General features: G+C 39.5%; 2 protein-coding genes across 5 annotated transcripts in view; one reads left to right on the forward strand and one right to left on the reverse strand.

Moving 5' to 3' along the window:
- Positions 1 to 397: 397 nt before the first annotated feature.
- LOC117154712 (uncharacterized) overlaps positions 398 to 27,202 on the forward strand; it is a 41,787-nt gene continuing 14,982 nt past the window's right edge. Inside the window, exons 1-6 of one of the 4 annotated variants that reach the window (XM_033329936.2) lie at positions 398 to 1,004; positions 3,892 to 4,994; positions 5,071 to 5,213; positions 5,319 to 5,466; positions 5,535 to 5,769; positions 6,005 to 6,111. In XM_033329936.2, coding sequence (XP_033185827.2) covers positions 4,804 to 4,994; positions 5,071 to 5,213; positions 5,319 to 5,466; positions 5,535 to 5,769; positions 6,005 to 6,111 — 824 coding nt within the window. In that variant the 5' untranslated portion in view covers positions 398 to 1,004; positions 3,892 to 4,803. Of the gene's footprint in view, positions 1,005 to 1,086; positions 2,601 to 3,891; positions 4,995 to 5,070; positions 5,214 to 5,318; positions 5,467 to 5,534; positions 5,770 to 6,004; positions 6,112 to 27,202 lie in introns of those variants that run through there. The other 3 variants (XM_076622655.1, XM_033329938.2, XM_033329937.2) reach the window with 3 other exon arrangements.
- sud1 (Prolyl 3-hydroxylase sud1) lies at positions 6,469 to 9,244 on the reverse strand. Its single transcript, XM_033329942.2, has 2 exons — positions 9,041 to 9,244; positions 6,469 to 8,923 (listed from the first exon to the last, which is right to left on the reverse strand). The coding sequence occupies exon 2, from the start codon at positions 8,417 to 8,419 to the stop codon at positions 6,611 to 6,613; it is 1,809 nt and encodes a 602-aa protein (XP_033185833.2). The 5' UTR covers positions 8,420 to 8,923; positions 9,041 to 9,244; the 3' UTR covers positions 6,469 to 6,610.

Raw genomic sequence — 27,202 nt, forward strand, 5'->3', positions numbered from 1 at the left:
AGCCATTCATTTTTTCAAGCAGAAATATTCAGGAAAGATACTAACCGCAAGACATAAGAGGAATCACTCGAAGAGTTAAGAGGAAACCATAAAAGGAAACAGACAGTAAACCCAACAATTCCACGGGTATTAAAAACGAAGTCCAAGGAACTCGGTGACTTAGCAAGGACAAGAAAAAGAATAGTATAAACGTCAACATATCTTTTTATTTAAATAAAAACGTTACTACAACACTGCGATATTCAAGACTTCAATTAGCAATGGACAGTTCATAGAAAAATAAATAAACTCCTCTTTTGCCATCAATAAACGAACAAAGTACAAGCAGAATAATATCAATAAGAAAATCGCACCGCCTCGTTTTAAACGCAGTGCACGAACCTTCTTTATCACGAGCCCGGTCGATAAAAGTCAGTCTATGGAAGTGGTCGGACGTGATTGCTGAAACGCGAGAGTACACTGGTGGAAAGCGCAGGTCTGCCAGTTCGCGGGTTAGGTGAGGGCGGCCAAGGGGGATTAAGAGGATAGGGATTTCCTCGACGCGTTTCGATGCGGTAGTCGACAGCATCCCGCGGGTGGTCGCGATCGAACAGTCAGGGGCGGGAGAGCTGTCGAGCAGAGGGTTCAACGAGGAACCCCTGTCTCCTTCTCTCTCCCTCCTCCTTGGCCTGTCCACCACGAATTCGAAGGTAGTAGGTGTTTTCGTAAAAGAGAAACTCGCGTTCGACACGTGATCGCGGATAAAGTCGCCGGACTCTGGTGCGTCCATTCGTATCCCTTAATTGATCGTCGGCCGATTTTCTCGTCGAGTAAACGCGAAGAGGACGACGACGCCCATCGAAACGACTAATTCGAGGGAATTGAAGAGGCCGGTCGAGCCGCAACCTCTCGAGGACAGGGAATCCTGGCACGCCTCCAACCTCCGTCTCTTCGACGACGCCGATCTGGCGATGTTCGATGTCAGCACAGCAGACCGCGAAGTGTGTCGTTGCTATTTTCAGGTAGTACGTATCCCACGCTGCCACATACGGGCTCCGCAGACTTCGTACAGCTTTTGCAAGCTTCAAGGCCTCTCCTCTCTATTATCTAACATATACGCTGCCAGTAAATGTTGCTCGGTAGCTAGGAACGCGCGCGACACTTTCAGGCTCGCACATTTCTCGTCTCAACGCCAGACAGGCGGCTAGCCGATTGATTAACTTTTCACGAGACGACCGCGCGCCTATACGCTTCCGCCGCGCACGTGCTCGCTGAGAATCCCCGCGACTGGAGTCGCGTCTCGTGCAAACACCTGGCTTGCCGGCTCGTAGAAGTATACAACGTCCTTAAGCTTCGATTATCCTCCGATCAAATTCAATGGGCGTGGATGGCTTCCGAGATAGCGGAACGCGTAATGGATTGGTGTTGATATCGTATCGGTTATTGATAAAATAATTGTCGAACGCGAAGTTGCAGCGCGTTTCTGTAGAATATGCGGGGAATGTAGTTTCATGAGTGAGAATATTAAGGAGAGGAATCTTTATAACGTAGCAGAAATGATGTTTCATAACTTGGGATAATAAGTCACGTTGTTTTATTATTATTATTATATGGAATTCTAAAATTAAAGTAATCCTTCGGTGACGCCCGAAAGTTGCAAAATATTTCTTTTGTAAGAAATCGAGGATATTTCCAGTTGTTTTATTACAATTTTATGACAAATTAATATCGTGCGTAGCGTGCTATGCTCCACATATTATTTGACCGAACTAAAATTAGAAGAAAGAGGAGATGGAAAAGTTAGACAGGTAGAAATTTCAAAGAAGAAACAATCATCTTCGCTCGATTTATTCAAGTTTAATAAAAACAAAACACGATAGTCTAGTACAATTTATCTAAACCAGAACGAAAAGAGAAGAAGAAATAGAGAAGCTAAATTGGTGGAAATTCACGATCGACCGATATTTAGATCGGTCCGACGACTAGCGTTCGGTAAACCATGACGGCACATAGTCGCGTATAGGTATTTACGCTTTAATTACTTATTTTTTTCTCGCCGCTCCAAAAAACCACCGATGTGTAATAGAGTCTTTTGTGTGTCGAGTGCTTCTGTGTGCGCGCGTAAAGCGCAACGATCGTACGTCAAAGCCGGCAGTGAATCTCCGCGAGTCGCAGAGCGCGGACGTTACACCGCGGCGAAGCCACGTGAATACGCTACGGTAGTGCAGCAACGAGCTCCTTCGATCTTCTTTACATTTTTCCGCGTCTAACTCGCGCGTTTCACCACGTGGCTGTCGAATTCGTTACAATTTTCGAAAAAAAAAAAAAAAAATGCTCATTGCTAGTACACTTACAAGTGGCTATAGTCTCTAACGAACACCTATCGTCTACGCTTTGTTCCTTCCAATTCATGTGCTATATCTCACGAGTTCTCCTATTAAATAAATAAGCGCGTCGTTTAGTTATCAAGTTAGTTGAATCGCCCAAGCGTTGCTGACGTTTACCTTGTAACGTTTTATTTTTATCAAGATCGATACGATTTGCCGATCGAAGCGAAGCTGACAATGCAAGTCCGGCGATTAGTTTACTACAAACCGTAGAACGAAAATGTTACGACAAAGGTGATTTTCGTTTGAATATATTCGTTCGTGACACAGTGCGTCTCCAATGGGTTGAACAAAGTTTGTTAAACCGAGAAGTAGTCTTAGAATGCTCCTCTCGGAGTATCGAATTATTCCGTACTTTCTTTTTAATTAGAAGTTGCGTCTCGGAACACAGACGGTGCTCCTTGCAATTATGGAAATCCATATTCCGGTTCGACGTAAGCTCCTGTATTCTTTCGAATTAATTAGCGACTTAATTGCCAGACGAATCCCCAGTTTCGGTCGTAACGAAAGCTTTCGAGTGCATCCGATGGAAACGCGCTAGTCTCTACAGTGACAACGAGCACGAGCGCGCGATTCGATTTAATTTCTCGCCGTAGGTATTCGCCAATGCGAATAGTTTCTATGATTTGAACCGTATCGTCTCTCGAATGGAACAGACGAACTCGTTTCTTTACGCTTTTCTACCCGTAATACGATTCCTCGTGCTTACAAAAGACTGAAAAACCTATTGTTGCAACGCTGTATGAAACGTAAGGCGACACCCTTCAATAGAAAATTAAAAAGTCAAGGGAAAATGACTTGCAGAAGCAAGACGCTTCTGGAGCGAACATCGAACTGTTTGAAAAATTCGTAGTGTGTTTCGTCAATGATACATATTACTTTATATATACTTGTTGCAAGTGATACAGCGTATTCGTTCTACTTGAATACTAAAAGAAACTAAAGAGAAATATGTACGTGAAATAGATTAAGCGTGAAGACCTTTTTCAATAAAATAATTGTGGATCTTGTGTATCGATGGAGAGCAGGCATAAAATATTAGATTTTAACTATAAAGAATTCCATTAATTATATTCAATTCCGTTTGCTGAATGAGTCGCTCAGAAGGCATGTAATCAACTCCATAAATTAAAGTACATAGAAGACTGGCGATTATAATTATCTTTTTTAATTTCCTTTGAAATTTATCATTATTTGTGCTATCTCCTTGCGATAAATAAATTGATAAGGATGATATTTCTTTTTTGAAACGTTGAATATTAATCACGACAATATGAAAGCAAATAAGAAGCTATTCTTCTGTAGATACACCGGTTAATTTTCCAGCTCGTAATTGTCGAGCGAAAAGAGTCTCGAACCGATTGCCTGAGCGCAATTGTCTAATGTAAGTCAGGTCGTGTATTGTCCTCCTTCTAATCATAATTGATGATTGCGTAATCAGAGCTCGAAAATAGGCGTCTCAACAACGTAGTACGGTGGGTGTCACAGAGAAAAAGTTATCGTTAACGTTTAGCTCTCTGTTTAGGAAATTGGGATCGTTGCAGTTTAACGCGATTGAAACCGGAGATACGTCGCGAGTGAAGCCGCACAAACGAGCACACGAACTGTAGAAACTACGCGCGTCGAAAAAGGGAATAAAAAGCTCGTAAATCTGATGAGGAACAGGTTCTCCTATACGTCTTTCGGAATATGCAAAGTGCGAGAAGCGCGCGAAAAGACAAACTTTTTTACGAAATAGAGCGACTCCAAGTTTTTTATACCAGAACACATCTATATTTGTAGACCCTTTTTTCGACATATTTATTCTGTAAACGGTATTTTAACAAGGCGCGAGTGTGGAATGGATGAATCAAGTAAAAGAAATTACATTGAATACTGCAAGATTTTATCGGCTAAGAGAAGAAGAAAGGAAGACCGGTGTCTGGATCAGGACAATTCAATTAATTATCGTGTACACGAGTGCATCGTCAGACGCGTCCGTGTCAACGGATAGACGTTGTTTTCTCGTGGAATGAATGAACGTGACCCTTGGAATTCTTATGCGGATGTAGAGAGTAGACGCACGTGCTTCGTGAATCGACCAAGATTTGTGATGGCCGCGCGTGCCAAACGCTTGGAGGAATCAACCGTTATGACGTGATCCAGCAGCGAGAGGAGACTTTAGGTGGAAGTAGCTCAGGAGGATTCCACGACTATTTTAAGAACGTCGATGAGCATAGTTTCTGAGAGAAAAGTGGAAACTGACACGCGCCGGCCATCTTCGATAGTCGATAATAATACAGCGGAACAAAAACCGAGAAGAAAAACAAACATCTCCGCGTAACAGCTTTTAAATTTTTTACTATTTTTACGATCGAGTAGTGTAATCGTGAATATAATACGAATCAAATAAGTGGTATCGTAAGAAAAAAAAAGAAAAAAAAGGGAGAAAAGAAACATGGAGGGACGATCAAAAATCGAACTTGTCCGCGTGCCTTCGAACGAGCGCGGCGGTAACTTCCGATCCGTGGACGGTGGCCGTGGCAGTTATAACTACGTTCGTGTAGGCACGTACTGCCCGGAACCGGAAGTTAAAGTGGTAGTTTGCGACAGCAAACCGCCTATCGAGCAGAATCGGAAATTCAAAAAGTACGTACACCACCCTTCCTTTCTTTCGCTGATACTGGCAATTTTGTTTCTTACTAACGATAAAATAACGTTTCAGGCACTTGGGACCAGTTTCGAAATTGCTTAGACGTCGCCATCACGCGGCATATCTCGCAACAAAATCCTGTGATAATATTTATAACGTGAATAGAAGTAGTAGCTCCTTAGATTGGAGGGTTAATCAAACGACAAACGAGCAAGGTAGGCAATTGTTCAGTTCCAGCGATCGCTTTATCGTAGCGTGATACCGTTACTGTCGTACCAGCGTTAAAACTACACGAGCAGCATTCTAAATTATTATTCCAGGCTTTCAATCCCGTCAAAGCAGCAGCCTTGATTGGCGAGTAGGAAGATCTATCAACAAGCTACATTGGAGGGACACTACGCGCAGCGCGGAACAGCTTTCGAGAAGTGGAGCAATCAGTTCTGATCACCTTCAAACATCCAGTACAAAGTACTCATCATTCTGTTACATGTACTTGACGTAGAAACAGCGGCTAATAGAAAATACCAACTCCGCAGGTCGAAACTCATTTCGTTGTTACGAAGATTGTCTCCGCGAGTTTCTCGTCCAGGAAGCAAAAATTCCTTGCAAGCCTCCCCGACGATTTGTCCTTGGGTGCAGGTAGAGTACTCGACAGAATCGATTAACGATGGATTACGAGAAGATTCGCAGGAAAACGACGTAAGCTTCCAGAGAGAACTGCAGCTAAACGAACTAAGGAAACGCATGGCTGGAATCCCTACCACTTCTCAGGTGATTTGTTACAATATATATATATTGCATTCCGTATGATAGAAACGATCGCTCGTTGTTTTAAGTCGTGTGGAACAAAGGTAAATCGAAGGCGTGACCGTTAATGGTTTCCTCGTTGAGTAACTTAAAAAGAAGACGCAAAAACATCCCAGGTTAACAGCCTTTTGTTATCGAATGTTATTGACAATGCGAACGGTCAATGGGGTAATGTTTACCAAAATATTTTACGTCCCAGGTCACTACGAAAGGACTTGCTAAGAATGACAAGGAACAGCAAAGCTCTTCGAAGGTCAAGATACACGTACAACAAGCAGAAAATGATTATACTAACGCATCGCAATCGTAAGCCTCATTTTTTATTTCATTTTCATTTCTTTCTCTTATATAATACCTAGAAGAATTTCTCCTCGCTTTTGCATCGAACAAAAGATTCAAAATCTTCTCCTTCAGAACCCTTTACGCTCTAAAACAAGCAAAGTACTTCGAGATCCCTGCATGCGACCTAATTGCACCTAACGTTAGCTTGTAAGTAAACGTAAACGATAGATGTATGACACCCAATAAATAATTGACAATGTTTTCTGCACTGTGGTCTTAATCTCCACCTTAGTTTTCGTAAGACGCACGAGTACCTTGGTTACTTGCATCCCTGAGTCTATCGAATACTTAACAGGTTGGTAGAAATGAATAACAAAGGAATTGCTCGATGATAAATACTGACAATTTTATTAATATGAATACTATAATACACGTAAACAGACGCGTTTTGTCCGCCACTCATTATACAATTGTCAACTTGATCAAAGAACATACGAGATGACATTAATCGTACGTGTAATTACTATTCATAATATGTACAAATCAGATTGTAAAAATAATCTGTACAGTAATGATTCACGTATTTGTGAACACGACTAGTAATTAACCTTTTGTAAACAAGACATAGATGGTTGTCCTTTGCTGGTACATGAATTAATATCCCATCTTGCTCTTTGGGATCCACATAGTCTATGGTATGGTCTTCGGATACATGACTCGTGTTAAATTGGATTATAACATCGAGAGCTCCGACGTCGGAAGGGTTTAAATCGTCACTATCTTCTTCCCGATCCGATTCCAAAGAACAATCTAAAGGGTCGGACAAATAATCTCCAATGTCGGACACGTCAGAATCATCAGTATCTAGACTTCTAGCTAATTTAGGTGGCGATGGGTCTTCCATTGCTGACGAGAAACCCTGTTGCGGTAAACTTTTCTTCTTCGAGCGTGGAGATTTCCTTTTACCCATCTTCTTCAAAATATCATCCTCGTCAATATCTTCATCCTCCTTGGTGCTCACTGGAGTATTACATCCTGATTCCGTGCTCTTAGTTGGTATCGACCTTTCTTGACCCTCTCTGCTACTAGTTTCCAACAAATCTTCTTGCGTTTCATCGTTTCGACTTGAATGTTCATTACTGCTGGACTTTTGTTCACTCGAAGTATCACTCGCATATGATTTATCGCATATTAACGTATAACAACCTGTAGACCATCTCTGAAGCTCTATTATCATCCTAGGATTCATAGTTTCTTTTTCCGGTACTAGATCTAATTCCGTGTAGTCTTTTAACAATTGGAACATCGTGATAGATTTAAACATATTGTAGAAAGATTTTAATAATTCGGGAAGGCTTTCTTCGTCTGCCACTTCGTAATTACAAACATCGGGTGGTCCAACTCTTTTCCAAACGATAGTATCGGATGACAAGTCTGTTACAATTTTCTCATAAACATCGTCTTTCAGAAAATGGGATAAAAATGTGTATGATTTATGTTCTATGTCGTGGTGAACTTCTCTAACTATTCCAGGGAATAAATAACATTCTGATATCCAATCCTTCACAGCTACTCGATCGTTTAATGGTACTATGTAATTGCTTTCTACGTCTGATCTTGGTGATCTACTATCTTCTTTAATTGGCCCATGAAACCAACCGTTGATCGACCAACGCGATTTATCAGGTGTAGTTACCTCAGCCACTTGATGATAAGAATTATTGGCAACTTCAAAAAATACAAGAGAATTATATTCTGGTATTAAAGATTTTACAACGTTTCTAGGTACTCCATTTCTATCTGTGTCAAATAAATCCAGAGCTCCTCCATCTTTTTCAGACCAATTTTTTGAAAGGTACAATATAAAAGCAATTCTACGGTCACCCGAATTGTCATCATGACATAGTAAATAATCTGTATCGTAATAGCAAGAACTTGACATGGATATTTTCTGATTAAGCTCTATCTTTGTATTCCGTTCCATCCATGTTGTTAAATCTGTTTCAAACGTCTGATATAACAACTTTAAATATTCTGTGTCTATGTTAGCAAAATCCTTGGTTTGTTCAAACTGAAAAAGGTCCATACTATTCCTTCTACTTTTAACATCCAACAATTCATTCTTTATCTCATCCATAAATTCTTCGCTGCAGATAAAGTTTGATATTCTGCACACTTTAAATGGCTTTGATATAATTTCAAGGTTCTCTATCTTCTGATCAGTACAGTTGTGCCAATTTTCAAAAAACAATTGCTGGAAGTCAGATGAAAAGATAAAATCAGAAATGATAGATTGCTTTAACTTTTTTACCCGCGGTTCTTCCTCAGCCATTACTCTGTACCTTCCTTGAAACGGTCAGTTAGACAATTTTTACTTATATATTCTTATTCTATCAGTCTTTGTCCCTTAATTCTTTGAATCAACAATACATATTCTTTATTAATTTTATCTACAAATACTTTTAAAAATTTGTAAACTATATCACATTTTTCCGCGTATATAGACAGATATGTAGCATTACATGTTTTAACTGCGTGCATTCATCGTCTGTGATATTAAGTTTCCCGTGGAAAATACAAATTCTATTCGATCTCACGTTTTACTTCTCTCCAAACATTATCCTGGAAGGTTATCGCATTTCCACACGGTTGTAACAATCAGCTAACAGTGATTGTTGTAATTAGATTTTTATTTACGAAATTAATATTTCATTCTTCGTTAAGATGTAGTGTCGATGATAGAAATATCACAGTTTGTCTAAATACACTCACCAGACGATGCGGTCCTTGCTTTTCGATACATGCGGCCCACGTGGTCGTTCGACCCGCACGTGTTCTGAAAGCAGTCGGTCGAAAAATCGATTAATAAAATCCAGCTTGCGTCGTGATCGCATCGATTCTTTGAATAAACGATCGTTCATTGAATTACATTACTTCTTCAACAATTACATACCAGAAATTGCACGTGTGTCCAAGTTTAGAGAATTAGGTCTGCCGCTCCGTATCACCACGCAGTTGCATTCTGCCCAGGGATCGCTACTACCGCTGAGGAAAACGTTGATTCGATCGAAACCAGGGACGTCCTGAATTATTTGTGAACCCTGGCCATAAACTATTCTCCTACTACGTACAATCGGTACAACTCGCACTTAACCTTATTTCACACCGTCTGACGTCATAAATTTCCTATGATTCAATACCGCGATTATTTAAAATCGTTAAACTACGTGGAATTTTCATTTAATGTAATTTTAACAGACGAATCACGTTACACGTATGATAAAGTTTATTTAATAGATTTTAAACACTGAATAAATTTTGTAACCTATTGTAATACATCGTGAAATGTCAAGAAAAATATGAGAACGTCAATATCGTAGCTTTCTTGTTTTCTTTTAATTTGTTGTAGGTTACATACTTTGCTGTTTCTTATTGTGCCACGCGACACGTTTATTTTATTATAATTTAATTGCTATAATACATTGTTGAATCAAATCTACAATTTGTAAGCAATTACTCATAGTTTAGTATCCGAAATTTTAATAAAATTATTAAAATATATAATTAAAATGAAGAACAACGATTATGTTTCGCGCATTTCAAAATATTTATATATAATTTCCCTGTTTTTTATATAAAATACTATATAAATTTAAGAATTTTGAGATTTCAGTAACCTTTCGAGGTTCAAAATTTCGTGTAAGAAATTAAAATATTTTAAATAGTCCGCGCTACAGCGCCAGTAGTTGAACGATCCGCCGAGCAGTGTCGCCACGGACGGTCGTATCAAGATGGCGGCAGTAGTTCACGTTTGACGGATGCCGTTGGTCGCATGGAAATTCGGGGCACACCCTGAGCGTTAAATTGTACAAAGTGTGATATCGTCAGGCCGAATGTTCGATCATCGTGAAATCTTCGTATAAAGAACTCGCTGGCAATCCTGGAACTAGATAACACGACAACTTGCGCATACGTGAGTAACGAGCGAAACCCACATACACGCAGCGTGACAAGTCTCATCCTTTCAATATTTTATCCCTCGGGATCTGTCAACACACGGTCCTTTCCTCCTAAAGATGCACGTTGCCTACTCGTCGTCCGCCGATAAGCTTGATAATCAAGGGGTGGGGTTTTGTGGTTGAAATCGACGATGTAAACAGTCGGTTAGGATACTCAGTATCTTTCAGTCATCTTTTGTTTGTGTCGAGATCACGTTGTGCCGGGATTACTGGTGAAGCAGTTTTATACTATTATCATTATTCAAGTGGTGTCCAAAGTGCTCTAAAAAATCTCATCTCGATCGATAATATTTAGGTGTTATCATCGAAGATTCGTTCGAAGACTATCTTCGATTCCAGTTTCTGCGATTCCCGTTTTATCCCCCCGATCTACTATCTTGGCCTTGAACCGGACTCTTAGTGCCCTACTGTAACGATTATGGCGTGAAGGAGCTTTCGAATTTTGAAATCCGCAACCGCTTGTCGAAACAGAGGTGAGTCAAGTGGGAATGTTTCTATTACACATCAGCCTCATTGTATTCAATTTTACATTTTACTTTATACATTCTCTCCCTATCGTGTAATATCTGTCGAGATTCTTTCCGTCTGTAAGTGACTATCGATTGCCATAGGGAACTACGTTTCTCCCACGTCATACCTTATTTTTCGTCGACCAGTGCCGTGTTTCTGTATCCACTAACGAATAACGAATAACTAAGATATTTAAGGAATACCATGCAAGAAGATAATTATATAATTTTATATTACTGAGAATTCGTGGAATTAGGAAATACAGGTGTACAATTGCCTACGCGACAATTGTATGTTTTATAAAGTAGTGATCATTCAGATAAAATGGAATCGTGGAAGTTTCGAGTGACTTGCTCGCGATGAGGTAGGTCATTCGCCTTTTTTTTCTCCTTCGGTGGAATACCTTCGACGAGATGCCAAGTGGCTCGTTTAACGATTACGCCACTCGAACCACTAAGCTTGTCGATCGCAACATTAAGTGTACTGTTAAATTCAAAGTACGTCCATTAATGTTGCCGTGTAAATGTTCCTTATACACGGTGGTCTACCTGCTTAACACCTTACCGTGTCTAATTTGGACAGCATTTAACGATTTCGAACTATAATTTTTCTATTTCTCAATATTCTTCGACCCTGATGAAATCCTCGATTCTGTGTTCGATCCAGCTTTCGTTCTAACCCAGAAAAGAACTTTTAACCAGGAGTTATATCTTATATATTATATATTATATATCCAGATTTAAAAAGTTAGAGCGTAAGAATTCGTATTTTAGATAAAATTATTTTCCTTAGGAATAATCGTCATAAATAGTCAGAATTCATTTTTGGCTACTCGTTCCCATTATTGTTAACGAAAATAGTTTTTTTTTTTTTATTAGAAATAATCATTCTTTGGTTATCTTCGTCGATCGTTAATTTTTATTAATATCTGTAGATTAATCGTAACACTTATAGGTAAATATTTTTTAATCGTTTCATTCTTTGAAAAATTTCTTTATCAATCACAGTCGTTCGTTTAAACAAAACTTACCATTGTCTTTTAATCTTGTCAAAAAAATCTACATGAAAAATCAGATATATTGATACCAAATCTACCGGATTTTTCTAAAATATAAAAGATCTTCTAAGAAGAGAAAAATACGACTCGATCGAAAGTGACGCGAAGGATCGGAAGAAAGGTGTTTGTTGCGAGTGGATTTTCATCATTTGTTCCCAGAGAATGAGAAATTCTTGAAAGACGTATCCTGTCAGGCGATGTTGAAAATACGTCAAGACACCTGGTATACGGGCAAACCGTTACCTGTTTCATCGACGTGAAAAGGTTCAATCTATCCTCGTCCACGTAGCCGATTTTTCCTCTGAGGTTTGTATGTACTTGCGCTTAGCATACAGCGGTAAACTCGTACCCCGTTGATATTTTTCTTCTAAATGGGGTGACTTGGAGCGCGTAAGTCGGGACAGATTATAACATTGCGTGACTGGCGTAATTATCCTCGCGTTGAACCCACCGCGCGTAGCTACGTACATGGCATTAAATTCCAGTTATCGACCTCGTAAGATCGTTTTTATTCCCATGGAATCGAATTAATTCGATTCGATCAACTGGTTTCACCTAGACAGAGGGACTCCATTAAAATTGGAGTAATCGCGATTATTTAATCTTTACGAAAAATGCAGATAGCACGTGTTTCTTTACATTAATATATATAATTAATAATAATTACATAACAGGCGCGTTGAGTGGTTAATTACGCAATTTACTCGAAGGTTACAATTTATCAAAGAACGTAATTTACAATTTATCCTTCAGCTATGATTGTGCATCTGTTGAAGATTGAAAAAAAAAGCTTTTACATAAACCGTAGAAAATCGAATAGCGTTTATTGAAAGCGGCCGTAACGCGAAACAGTAATAATAATTTTGTAAGGACGTGGAACGGCGACACGCTCGAATACGTGGTTGGTCGCTGCGAAATATGCCAAGCGCGTTTCCTCTTTTCTACAGCTTAGAGAACACCACGTAGCGGCACTCGAATCGCTTATGGCATCGTTCGTCAGTAGAGTGCGACGGGATCGAAGACAACACGGCGTTGTCAAAAGAAATGGATATCATTGTCAGTGGTCGAAACTCATCGTGACTCTATCGATCGTCGCTAATCCTTGCTTTTACTTCTTACGGTATACTCTACTTTTCCGTCTTTCTCGCGATAAATCTCCATTATCGTACGGACCCGGTGCAAGAGAAAACTACATTGTAAAAAGTGGAGCGCCATCCTCGTCCTGTTATAAACAGCACGTTTGTTCCAGCAATGATGTAAGTTTCACGATTAAAAAACTAGTCTCCTCGAGTTAATTTACATGCATTTTTGATACGATGCACGTATCCGTAAGAGTTATTATAAACAGTGATACGATACCTCGAATAGAATATAAGTCGAAAGAGGAAATACTTGGAAGACTGTATTTCTTGTTTTACAATTAGTAAGAGTGAGTACGTTTTTATTGCTTTCTTCGTGATTTCGTTAGTATTTCTATTCCGCGACATCGTCGTTCTCTTGTTTTAAAATGTTAATTAAGCTAATATAATCTTGATGTAACACAGAAACTGTGACTAATTATATTTAAAAATAAAAGTTGTAGCTATAACGTTGTTGTTTCTGGAGAAACATGTGCGAGAAAGTCTGTTTCGTCGGAGAAGCAAAGCATTTGAAAAGCTGTACACGCTATCATTAAAACGGAAACAAAATTTTCTGCCGTAGTAATTGCAAACGATGAGGTCATTCGAGAGTAGGTGATCCTCTAGCGACCATGGGCAGCGCACGGTTAGTATAATGTAAGCCTGTCGTAGCTTAAGGGCTGGACCAAAGGATATCGCATTATTTTACGTAAACGTCATAGTGATGCAATTTGCTATCGTTTGCGTAGTATCAATTTGGCTCGATGAGAGAGCACAAGGATACTTTTGGATCACGAAAGCACTCTTATCGTTTCAAGATGAGTCGAATCGACCGCGTGGCCGAGCTGGTATCGTCGATACGAATGCAATAAAAGGCACTTGGCCATGGAACAGGCAGCTGCTGCATTCTCAGTTCATGCATTGCATCTGCAACGAGCTGATTATATTTCTTTTCTGCATCGGTGTCCCATGCGATTGTTTCGGATCTGTAAGAAATTTCTACAAGGTCTTCAATTTCATCAATTCTACTGTTGCGTAATTCGTTGATTTTCTACTTTGAATACTAATTCGTAGGTAAAAGGAAGTATTTTAATACGACATAATCGAACAAGGAGACGCGTTCTTAGATTCAAAAATATGTCTTTTAAAAATAGGCAATGAAACCATTATACTCTGTAGAAAACCAGGGGCAAATGTTATATCGTTGTTCCTAACAGGCTTTCTTTTCATTTTTAACTATTTCCTGGTTTAGCCTTTATAACCGAAACAACATCCTTTTCAATAATAAAATGATATTGAAATCAGAATATCGACAAAGATGTGTCAATCGGTGCTTCAAGTATCAGTTCAATTATCTATACATTCATTCTTACGAAATATTGATTCATCGTGAGGTAGATTCATCTGTGTTCTCTAATCTTGTTTAATCTTCTTTAATCGTGGCGATTGGAAAGTTCGCGAAACATTAGCAGAAAGTGTACAATTTCCTGGGTGATACAGGAAGTTCGTACAGTTCCGTGGGAACATTGTTTCGCCATTACTCTTGTGCAGATTAGAAGTGGCATCGCGTGACGTTAAGTAATGCGACCCATTTTCTCTTAGAAAAGCCTTGAGCGTTCCAATTTCCTTATTTTTTCTGTTTTTCGTTCAACCAAGTACTCGAGCATTTTTGTCCACTAGCTCTATTTTTTTTCAGCATCTTGTGTTCTGCTAGAGTTCATAATTACAACAAACTGTAGGCCCCTGGTGCAGACATCGTACTCGTTCAGAACCCCTGCTCTCCGCGTTGAGCTGTTCGTTTCACACGAATCGTGGTACATACCGGTTCTGGACGATCGATAAAAAGGATAGAGAACCGCAGATAGTTCGCACTCGACCATTTCTCCAAGAGGGAACAAAAACTTTGCTCGGACATTTTGTCCCAGAAATTCCCCCGTTCTGTTCTCGAAATTACTCATTGTCTTCGTTCTATCTTTAAATCATTGTATTACCGTTTCTTCCATGAGAGAATATATACGATGACTCACACAAGTACTTGGACATTCACCATAGGAAATTTTCATGTATATATCATACGTGTGTCATATGAAACATGTTGAAACGATGATTAACGCTATAACGAGGCAGAACTGTTACGACTCTATCGATATACTTTGAACTAAATCTAAAAGTGTACATGATATTTAGTATGTATCTTGGAAATATGAAAAAAGTATTCGTTACTTTAATAAACCACTGTATCCGGTGGATCGTGATTAATCTTGTGCTAATTTCTTGCTGAATACGTTTGTAGTAAATATCACGTAACTTCTATATACATTTACAAATTGTTTTCGAGTTTTACCAACATAATCGTGCCACTCGCTTCACATTACAGTGCTAACGAAATATCCAAAATGTTTTATCTAACGCGTACAGCATACGCATGAAAATTTCCGACGATGAATATTCGAAAACCTTGGTGAGCCATCGTATGCAAGCCACTGTAGTGTAGCTGGCCCTCGTGACGAAGTATTTGCTGAAAGGTGTAATTTCATCGGATAGAAAGTTCCATCAACAGACGCCAGTTTGGCAGTTATCGATGCTACGTGTTCTGCTTTTACGGGATAATGATTCAATTAAAAGTACACGAAGGATTATCGTCGTAACCGTGGTAACGCGTGTTTTCTTCACCTCGTTGGTTCGTTATACGCTCGAAAAAGGCTCCTTTAATTGTACAAACGAGCAAACATTTGGTTTGTTTGTTCGATATTTCGTACAGTTCGAGGTTTGTCGGTCGTGGAGAACGCGCTTTATTACATGGCAACCGTGCTGCGTTAGTATTTAATGATAGGATAACGGCGATGCGATTAAGCGAATGAGATCGTGGGATAACATCATTCACATTTTATCTTTGATCGGGTTATTGGCCTGCGAAACCTGGGCAGAGGAGCCCTTTTCCGCAGGCCTACTTGATTTTATAGGCTGATCGCCATCTGGATTCGAAGCACGGCAAAACTTCCTTCGGCGTTTAACTTGGCCCGTTTGAATGCAAACGACACGTAAAAAAGGAAGGTAGAAAGGTGGGCTCAAAAAATGGTTTGCCTTTAACACTTTCACTTCTGTCGAGGCATACAACGCGTTTTCACGATCTGTTTGCACTTTTGTTTTCATTCTAAATAGCGGCGATGTTTGTTGCAAAATAACAAATTTAACTACGATTTTATATAAAGAGATTTCATTATAGTTGGGCTATGGATTTGTTATGCTTTTACGGGAAATTCGTAGATACAAAAATGCGTATGAAGATACCTACATATGTAATAATCGATGTAATATTTCGTAGGCGAAACAATTTTCCAACTACGTTACATTATTCGATTGCATTCGTGGAAATATGAATTTGCATACATGTCAGCAGTTTACCTGTGACTAATCGATGCACGTGGAAACAGAAAATGAACTGCAGTCAGCCATGAAAGACTGCGTGCATTCTATAAGAAAGCTGTTTCTATCGAAATGAAATTTCGCCGAATTAGCCAACAACTTATTGACGTATAGATTGCATTGTTTCGATAACGCTGTTGACGCAACTGTTGCGTTTCTGTCTTCATAAAATATTCATTGCTGTTGCATTTTCACATTTAAAAGTGGGATATTACGTCACAGTAGTAGTTATGTATTTCCGTTCATAAATAAATGACACACGCAAGAACCTTTAAGAATTGTTATTTAGCCTGAAACTTACGTACAGAAAGTATATAAGTATGTTACGTATTTTTCCATTGTTTTTTTTTTCACATTCAGATTTCCCATAAAAGCGCAAAAGCGTATCTACCGATACGAATTTGCATATCACTTCAAAAGAAAGAAAATGAAATTCATCGACAGAGAAAATTGCTACAATCTACAAAACTCGGTGACAAACGAATCGACGCACGATTAACATTTTAACACGGTAAAGAGAACGGGTTCGAAGTTCATTCTACACGAGGTTACGACCGTCGAAAACGTGGGAGAACAACGTGGAACACTGATCGATTTTATGCCCGCTAGCCGGATTAATATCTGGAACGTAACAGGTTCTTTTATGGTGACCCCTTCGGTCTCGCCTCCTCGTATAATTTATCGCATTCGCGTGGGCGTATACAGGCTCTCGACGCACAGGCAACCTGCATCCCGAGTCGCTTTCCCTTTTTCGGAAATCCGGCTGCCCGCTTCCCTCCCCTGGCCCTAAACCAATGAAAGAAGAACAGAGACGACAGAAGGAAAGCTCGCGACGCACATCCGGCTCTTTCGTCGGCCGAATATTCTTTCAACGGCCCCGTTTTTCCCGCACGAAAATAGAATACCGGCGTCGCTGCCCTCCAGGGAATCCCCCGGGGTGCATTTTCCCCGCCCTCAATGGCGGGAATTTTAATTGAAACGCGACAAGATTGACGTAGACTCGTTAGCGTCGACCACCGCAATCTTGATCGAATCACGAACGCTAGAATAGAGAAAAATAATAAATTATTCTGTGCAACGTCGTTCTTTAACGTTAACTTTCAGTGACGAAAAATTAGTTCTTCTGTAGATATGTAAATTAAAAAAAAAAAGATAACAATACGTTTCTTTTTATGTTTTTTAAGGAGTGCTTTCTTAAATTGTACCGCATGTTTTCGAAGCAGTTAGAGATATTTTTCATGTTTAATAGAGTCATAAAATGAATCTCAATGAAGAATATTTGTGACTTATATGAATTTAGAAGAGGCGGTACGAATAGCTAACGGTTTGAAAGTTAAAATAGACCTTGGATGGTTCGAAGTACAAGAAGAACGAAGTTATACGAAATTATCTATATTTAAAATTTTATGTAATTAAGCAGCTAAGGAATACGAAGTGTTCGTAATATCGAAAAGAAGCTGCTAATGATGAAAAATAGTTCAGCTGAATAGGTGATGAGTTCGTATAGAGCAAACTGGTATGCGAGGAAACACGCAGCTGCAGACAATGTGCACTAATGAATGATAATTAATCGGTGCCTTCAAGAGCAATGATTACAGCTGCGCCGGTAGTAATTTACGATTACAGATTATATTTGACGCTGGAATAGCTCGTGTAGTGTACAATCATGACCCGATTACGAGCTCGTCGTATATTTTATAATCGTTCGAGGATCGTAAAAACAAAGTGTTTCCCTTCTGTCGTCTATCCTGTTCAACCAGCTGCGAATCTTAATAATCACATTGTTTACTTCTATTGTTCTTATATTATTATATATTTAATTTTATACATATACAAGGATACGGCTTTGTGTTTACCTATACGATGGCGAATATATAAATAGGGAAATACTTAAATTCATTTAGTTGTATTCTGAAGAATTTTGTTTTTATTTTTATTATAAATATAGGACGGCGTTCAAATTGATTATAGAGATTTTTCCTATTTACATTCTCGTCATTGTACTGATCGTTAGTTAATAGCTCGATACTGCACGCAATGTTTAGTACCATCGTCATATAGCAAACGATCGCGCACGAAATAACAAAATTCTCTCATTCATTAACACGTATCATCGACGAGAGACGCGTCGACACACTTGCACGTAATTTCGAAATGACACAAGTGATCATTGCCCTGTGTACCTTTTCATCGGAACTCGATGATTCACCGTTGGCGTTCAGCCAGCCTTCGTTTTTCTATAAATCATACGAGAACAAGGAATGAAAACGAGCGCGCGTGTGTTTCCCACGGAAACGATCGAAACTTTCGTAGATCTCTCCTCGTTAAGAGCCGGTCGTCGTAAGTTCCGCGAATTAGCATCATAAAACGCTATGTCACGTGCCTGGTCTCGATTTATCTTGACGAAATTTGGAATTTTAAACTAGGTCGCTTGATCTCGTGCATATTTTAAAATTTAGCTGAAAGACTCGAGTTTTGCCCCGAATGAAGCACAGGACAAAGTAACCGATTCAAATTTATGCAAGTTTCCTTCTTTTTTTTCTAACAAATCTCCGTGTACGTTGAAAAGAAGATAGCCTTGTTGACTGGATTCTGGGTCGCGAGCGCGAGCCCACGCTCAATTTATGCACGTTCCTATCAGAGGCTGGAAAGAAGCTCCAATTGACTCTAATTTTTCGAGTGTCTTCGTTAAAATTATTCCTCTCAGTTCGTGTCTCCTGTGGGCAAGAAGCGTTTCGAAAGCGATGGTCAGAATCGTATGAAGCCGAAGCGAGTAGACTAGTCGACGATCAAAATCCACCTTTCAAATTAATCTTTTCATGGTAACGAAATTTCTATTCTATGTCGTACGTGATTATTAAGAAACTAATCGATCATATGTTATACAATCATGTATATAATTATGTAACTGCAATCATATATCTGTTCATAGTCTTTATCGCTAAAATATAGAAAACAAAATGTAATTAATATTCAAAATCTTTGCAAGCTAATGTTGTCGGTTAAGAGCATACTCTGTCTGTGAATTTATTAAAAACAAAAAGCGCTGTTGATAGATAGGACAGAAGTTTTACGTTCACCTAATACGTGCAAACGTTGCGAACGTGAAGCAACTAGAAAGTAATTAACTCTCGCGAATCATATTAATAACGGTGCACATCGGTGTTGGCCGGTCGTTATGCATTCTTCCGTTGCACGTGCAACCGGGTGCATGCCTTTTATTTCCTGTCCTGCATTTCGCGCGAGAGCACCTCCACGGGAGCCTCGCCATTACGATTCTTGGTAAAAATAAGCTCGCGCGAGCAACATTCCCCGACCGATTTCCAAAAGTGACTGACCCCGAAAGTCGACCCCTAAATAAATACGGATTTATCTCGTCGTTCGTCGCCAGCAGCTTGCTCCGAGGAATTTATGCGCCGCTATAAAAATCTCCGTTAAAATCAAGTTTACCAAGAGGAATATCCAAGTGGTCAGCCATTTTGCGGCGAATCGCGTGCAGTTTGAAACTGTCCACGATGTTCTCTCTCCCTCTCTCGATATCTATCGTCAGATAACACGGTTCTTGGCCTGTTACGCGCTATTTATAGCTTATTTTCAATTCCCGTGACGAGCTATTGTCACGATAATACGATACCATTGGAAGTCCTAGTTTCGAAAAAAAAAAAAAAAAATGGCTTCATCAGCAGAGATAGTGGATTTAAAATATGAAACTTTAGATTTGACGATCCGTGCTTTTGAAAGATGCAGATCCCTATATATACGCTATTGCTCACAAGTATTTTAAGATTCAATTTTTCATCGCTTCGTATCTTGCTATCTATATATAATCGCAATAACGAAGAAGAAGAAGAAGATGATTCGGATCTTTTGCCAAATTTCTGATTGAATTACGTACTATCGAAAAGACGCGAGCGATTTCGATGTTTTATATTAGGTCGTTGGAAAAGTTTCTTTCGTTTTATAAGGAAATAATGGACCACACAACATTTTCCGTTGTATATTATTTCATCGAATTACGTATGATTATTCATTTTGTTCTGACAAAATAAAGACCACGACGTTCGACAGATTAGGTTTCATGTTTGTATAAAGATGCGTTGTTGTAAAAGACGTGTCTGTAAAAGAACAACCTAACAACCTAATATTTCAGATCAGATGATATCCTCTTTTCATAATACTCAGCAAATTTCGCCTCGATCGGCCATTATTCGCTATCATTAAGAAGAGTATTCGTGAGAATTATTCGCTGTCGATCCGAACGACACTGCGGAATTTTAGTATCGGGGTGAAAGTCGGAACGAACGGTAATGAAATCGCTGCAATCGGCACCGAGCTTCGTTGTTTCCGCGTTTCGTCGCGCCCTAAAAAGCTACTCGTCCGTCAAGGAAGTATATTTTTTCTCGCACTCGAGCAGAAGAGAGTTGTTTGTTTGAGCTTCCGTTGAGATACGACGAGAGAAGATCGAAGGGAATAATCGTGTCTTTTTCCGGGGCTACGGGCCGCGACTGTTAATGCACGCTCCTCTACGTCCTCCCCTGCTGTTAATCGTTATTCCAACCGCGTAGCGAAACAATGCTTGCGATTTCCGCGCGCTGCTTCATTAGAATCGTTTAGGCAACGCTCACGATATATTGTCTTGGTAATATCGAATCGACGTCGCTTCCTCCGTCGCGAGAATTCGTGCCAACCGCAGTTCCTCTTCATCGGATTACGATTGCGAATTTTTCATTTTTTCAAATTGGCCGTCGTAAGCAAATTCTAATAGCGAAGCTAATTACTAAGATAGTATGAGTACACGTATGGTAGCTCACGAAAATATTGAAGTATATTTGAAAAATATTTGGAAATTTCATTAGCAACGTAGTGAGACTCGACTATCGTGCGGTGTGACCACGATCGTCTGTGTATTTGGTAATAATTTGAATAACGAAGGACAATTTGTCATTTACGTGACAGTACGTGGATGTACGACATATCGTGGTTAGAAAAGTGAAGTTTCTACGTGCAATTCTAATTCGATGACCAAGGACTGTACGAAGATCACCGTGTCGTTAAGATTAATGCATTAATGAGCTAGATAGCGAAGAGCATTGACTTGGTTTAATGTCCAACGATCTTAAAACGGCATGAGATGGAAAGTAAAAAGTAAAAACTTTCTTTCTTACGTTAAGTGCACGTTGTGCACATATTTGCCAGTCTACGACACGTCCACCTACTTGCACCGTGTAAAACGAGTCACGTTCTACGAAGGATGTAATTTTCCAGTGGTTTCTTTGTCAACGAAGAAATTCGTTCGATACCAATGCTAGACAAAATACTAATTTTCGATACTCCCAATTAACTCATTATCAGCATGTATCCTTTCTTTTTCTCCAATATCGATCTACCCAGTTTCCCTTTTATCTGAATAGTCGTATGATCAAAGAAGAGGGAAAAAACAAAAGCTCGCTTTCTTGGCGTAGTCGAGACCAGTTTCGTGGCGGGGATTGATTAATCGCCCAGTTTCCAATGTGAACGAAACCGCGCGAAAAAAAGCGGTTCTGAAAGCAGTAGAGAACGGCGTTCTCCTAATTTAGCTGACACAATTTTTCTCGGCGATCGTCGCGACGCTGCAACGTCGTTTCCCTTTTGGTAGGCGTCGTCGCGCCCCACAGAGGAACCGACCATCGTATACGCAAGACGAAGAGAGTATGGTTCAAATGTCACTGTGGTTTATTTTCGTTTATATATAGAAACGAGAGAGTTCAGCCGGTGTCACTTACCCCTGACTACCGGCGACACTTGGGTCCGATGATTTCCCAAAAAGAAGGATCACCAGAATGTGATCCATCGTGGATGAGAGATTCGTCGCGTTCGTTTCGCTAGAGCTAGTCATTTAGAAAAGGACTCGAGCAAGTCTGACAGTTGTCAATATCGAATCTTTCTCTTTCAATTGTCACAAAGTTTTAAGGTTGCGGAATATTGGGCGAAGAAGGTTCCAACGAAGTTGCAAGTTACGTTGAAGCTTCTCTCTTTCTAATCTGATCGATAAGAAATCTCTTCAACTACATCGATAGGATATTCTGCGTAATTGTTATATTTTAGAAATTCAACTGACTTTAATGACTTCGCGAAGATGATATGGAAGGTAATTTAAACTGTTAAATGGTCCTTTCCAAAGTTGGTCTTCGTAGAAATTGACACAAGTAATTTTTCTTGCGCCAGAGTTTCGGAGATTTATCACTGCGGAGAGGATGTTCAGGAAGATTTGGAATAAATTATCGATGCTTCTCGAGTTCTTGGTCGAACATAGATACTGTAGGCAGACACGATTCTCGTGGCTTGGGCGCATAACCGGAAGATCGTCTTAATGCCGGTATTTAAACCATGTCGCGGTGGCAGTGGCTCTCTATTTTCGGCTCGTCTCCCCTCAATTTACCGTTCATTTCGTAACTCAATATACTTTGCGAGCTCTCCACTACGACTCTAGGATAGAATTACCTAGTGCACCACGTTGCATGCGCGTCTTCTTCTTCGGAAGTCGTATAGACTCGCTCCGAATCGTCGTACTGTAATTGTATCTCAACAAACAGGTATTTCAGTGGGAATTAAAATCGATCGCCTGGTATTATCATTTCCATCTCACATACAAGAAAGTGCACTTCGTTATCTCTTTGATCGTCGATAAAAATTGGCCTTTAATTGGCTGGCCAAACAAGATTACAGGTATCTCGGATTATGTTATTTTTCACGAAGAAACTCGTCGGCAAACAGAGAGTCTCGACGATCTGTTTGTTAAGCCTATCTTACGTAACGATTGTTTTACTTTTTATCGAACATACGGAATTTGTTATCGATAGAAAAATACAATTGGATCGAAGATTACTCGAAGAACGCAGCACGTGTTGATAATTCGCAATTAGCTGGAATTCATCGAACCCATGAGAGCTCAAGCAAAGTGCATGATCTTTACAATTAAAGCCTGTTTGCTGACACCGATGACTTGCAAAATCTTGGATAGCCGCTCAACTTTCCGTTCACTCAGCAAACAGAAACGATAGAAAGAATTCCTGAGTCGGATCATTCAAACTGTGCAAGAAGTTCCCGAAGGAATCTGAAGATAGTTGAATTTTCGAACCACCGGTGTTGTCTACGTCCCAAAGGAAATTTTACCAATATTCGCTCGATTTTTCCAATTAAAGAAAGTCAAAAAACCACTGATAAATACGAAGAGTTAAAAAGAAAAAGAAACGTAATTGCTCGGTGCGTAATAGCAAGTAATCGATTCCCTTTTTCTCGTGAAACATTTTATTGCGCTTTTCTTCGAAGAGATTTCCTGATAGAAAGTGATTTCCCGAAGAGAATGGACGAGCGATAGACTAAAGAGAAAACGATATATGTGTTGAAGAGCAAGGAACTCTGGAGGACACGACTTGGCATACGTGATAAGTTGTTGCTATCTTCTTCGTTGTACACGCGATCTGCACGGTAATATACTCGTACAGGTTGTTTCACGTGCAGCAAGACGCGAATAAAATGAATCGTTAACACGAATGTTGTTATTTTTAGCATAATCTTGTTATTTCAACATCGACAGAGTTGCAGCTGTACGTCGAGCTAGCATAATATTTCACCTATTGTTTGCCTACATAGTCGTCGTTGTTTGGTTTCAATAGTGACACAAGCTACCAAGCGCCCAGTTACTGATACCTTATCACGTTCGCGACTTGAATCATTACTTAACCGCAACAAGATAAGGCCAAGTGTTTTTATTCCTCGCGTATGCTGCTTTCGACGTTTTCTCGAGAAGAATAGCTATTCGAAGGCAACGTGCGGTATATTTACTCGCTCGTACCACTTGGTCATTCACTCGATATTCATGAATGGAACCGATAACGATCCTTTCCAACATTCGTTTACTCCAATCAATCGATACTTGAACACTTACATAATGGAATTCTTTTCTGAATATATTACGTATCTTTTACAAAGCAGTTTCACATTTCATTGGTACTGTAACGAGACACAACTGTCGTGATTCTGTTCGTAAAATTTGGAACTAATCCAATAGGAATGTATTATACATATAGAAAGATATGTGAGTCATTTGTTGCAGACGTATATTTAGTAAAAATCGATACAATGACTCATAAAAATATTTGAATATTTCGGAGATTTTCGCGAAGCGTATGCTTGTAATAAATGTCTTGTAAGTTCTACGATATATACATTTTCAGATTAACTTGAAATTTTAACGATATAATCATGATAATCGTGTCTCGTTACAGTGTTAATTAAATATATAAGATAGATCTGATTTCCGGTTTACATAATCTGGTAAAAAAAATTTAATAAACTGTATGAGTATCTGCAATGAAATAGGGAGTCTACTTCACTCGTAAATGGACAATCGACTCGTGAAAACGATCGTACTTCGATTCAACGTGCTCTACGATTCAGTTCAAGGGCTCCACTTGGTCGATTGATCGAACAACGCGTAGAACCATTGACAATATGCAGGCTTTACGCGCACCGTGCTTTACTTCGAGTATTGTCCCGTGTAATTTTCTATTCGTTCAGCCCTACCCTTCGAATGGAACTTCACCATAAGCGCACCATATTGCATTTGAATTCATAGCTGCGCTTTCTGCATTCTCAGACGGCAGCTCTTGTTTCACGCTAGTCATACGTGCCTGCCGTTCGTATTTATGTCGTTCAGCAACTTTTTCGGTGACCAGGATACATTCGTTTCGAATCAAACGCACGTAGACTCGTTTAGATGCGCGAGAAACATGCAGAAACGCGAGGAATTTTTATGAACCCGTTCCAGACACGTCTGGGAAGTGTCTAATCGTTTCGTTGAAAATGTTACGCCATTCGAAATCGATCGGCCATTGAAAGGTATGCTGCAACGAGGAAGCAGCTCTAATATTTAAATTGTATTTATTGGAAGAGAGAGAAGATGTTTCGTTGAAAAATGCAGAAGCTTACTATTATTAGATCGCTCTTGTAGAGAAATTAGAAAGTTTATAATATTAGTATTTTATTGAATATTGAATTTATGCAATCTATCAATTTCTTTAATGAATTTCGACTTCTGATTCGGTTAGGATGATGGAAAATCCTATGATGGATGGTTTTTCGGTTGTCATAGATCCGGTCTATCGTTCATCTATTTTCGGATCCGAGGAAATAGATCCGCGTGATTTATGGATTCGGTAAGTGAAACCGACAAGGTCTAGTATGTCACTGCATGGGAAAAGTGAAGGGTTTCATGCTCACACTAGCCGATTGGAGAATGTCGAGTCTGTGTTTAACGATCCCTGCATCAACACGATACCCTGGAAACTCGAGTAATCGTATAAATATTTGAATTTCGATTAAGAATACAATTTGGACTGTTTTAACCTTCGTGATTATGGAAATAGAAAAGTCTGGCAGAGATATCCGGGATTGGTTTCAAAGATAGAATATTCAGTAATTCAGTATCGAGCAATAAACTGGAATAACTTCTATAAAAAGCTTCTGTGAACTTCAGAGGACTTCTTTGTGCTACCAACTGCTTGCCCAAACATTATCTATTTTGTATGAGCGAAGAAAGATAATATGTCAGGCATCTTCCTTTGGACGATAAATATTCTCGAATACGATGTACCACGAAAAAATTGGAACCTAAAAATATGTTTCTATTAGGAGAAGTAATTCTGTCACGCAAAGGATTCATTCGTATAAAGAACTTCAACGATAAGAATCCAGTTAAGTTCTTCGAAGATGGAATTGTGACAGTAAAAGGAAAGTAGTCAAGATATAAGGGAAAGAAATACCAGAAAAAGAATTGCAGCAATAAAAACGGAAAAAGATACCAGAGAAGGAATTGCAGCAATTAAAAAAGGATAGAACAAGTCGAAAGGGAATTCCAGCAATTAAAAAAGGACAGGCCAAGTCGAATGGGAATTCCAATTTCCAAAATTCCAGAATTTTGGGAAAAGGCATGAGGGGGGGGTCCAGCAATTAGAAAAAGACAGAAGAAGACAAGGGGGTTCCAATAATAAAAAGAACACAAGATAAAGAAGAAGAATAAAAAAGTGAACGATAACGATTCAGCGATGTAAACAGCAAGAGTAAAAGACAGCAAAGAGAGATTTCCAACGATAGAAAAAGCAGTTCTAGAAAATTCCAGCTGCTGACGAACTGTGGACACGTTAAAGAGTAAGTCGTAGGAAATCCCTCTGGAAAGAGAGGGTTATTAACCCTAGGGACTCCTTCGTCTGATATTTTGCCGCTCTTACGAACATGAAATTGAACGTACGAGTCTCTCTTCCGACGCGTGAACTTCTGTGGAAACGGTACGCGTGCCAGACACGTGTTCAAGCCACTAACCCTGTATTTTTCTACCCTGCTTCCGTCACTAATAACACCTATTCGTCACACGCGTGTTCTTCACAAAGTTTCCAATATTGCATATCTCGTTATATTGTATATGCGTTTCATCTGCATCTTCATGTTCGGCAATAATCTATGCTCCAGTACACTTTCCATCACTTCGTTTGCTTCTCTAATTTACTATGTGGAAAAACCGAGATGCAAGTATCGATATACGCAATATTTGAAGTACATCGAGAATGAATATTATATTGGAATTCTTATAAATATTTGAATCGATGCGACGTGTGCGTCAGTAGCGCTAAATGTTAAATTATAGGCACGAGAGGGATGGGAAAGCGTGCGAAGAATTCGAAAATCTGTGTACTGGGAGGAATGGTGGGTGCTTATTCCGGAGGACCGAGAAAAAGGGGAGAGCAAGGGGTGCGGAGGAAGCAACTCGTGTGCTTTCGTGGTTTTTTGAGTGTTCCCGAAATATCCTCGTGCCGAGGGCACAGCGAAAGATAAAGAGGGAGGAAAGAGAGGGAGAGAGTGCGTTATAGTCTTAGAAGAGAGAGATGAGATGGGAATGCCAGTCTTCGGTAACTAGTCATCCTAGCAACGTGCCTTCGCGAGTTCTTGTC

This window comes from Bombus vancouverensis, chromosome 11 (genome assembly GCF_051014615.1).
Source record: "Bombus vancouverensis nearcticus chromosome 11, iyBomVanc1_principal, whole genome shotgun sequence".
Taxonomy (NCBI): domain Eukaryota; kingdom Metazoa; phylum Arthropoda; class Insecta; order Hymenoptera; family Apidae; genus Bombus; species Bombus vancouverensis.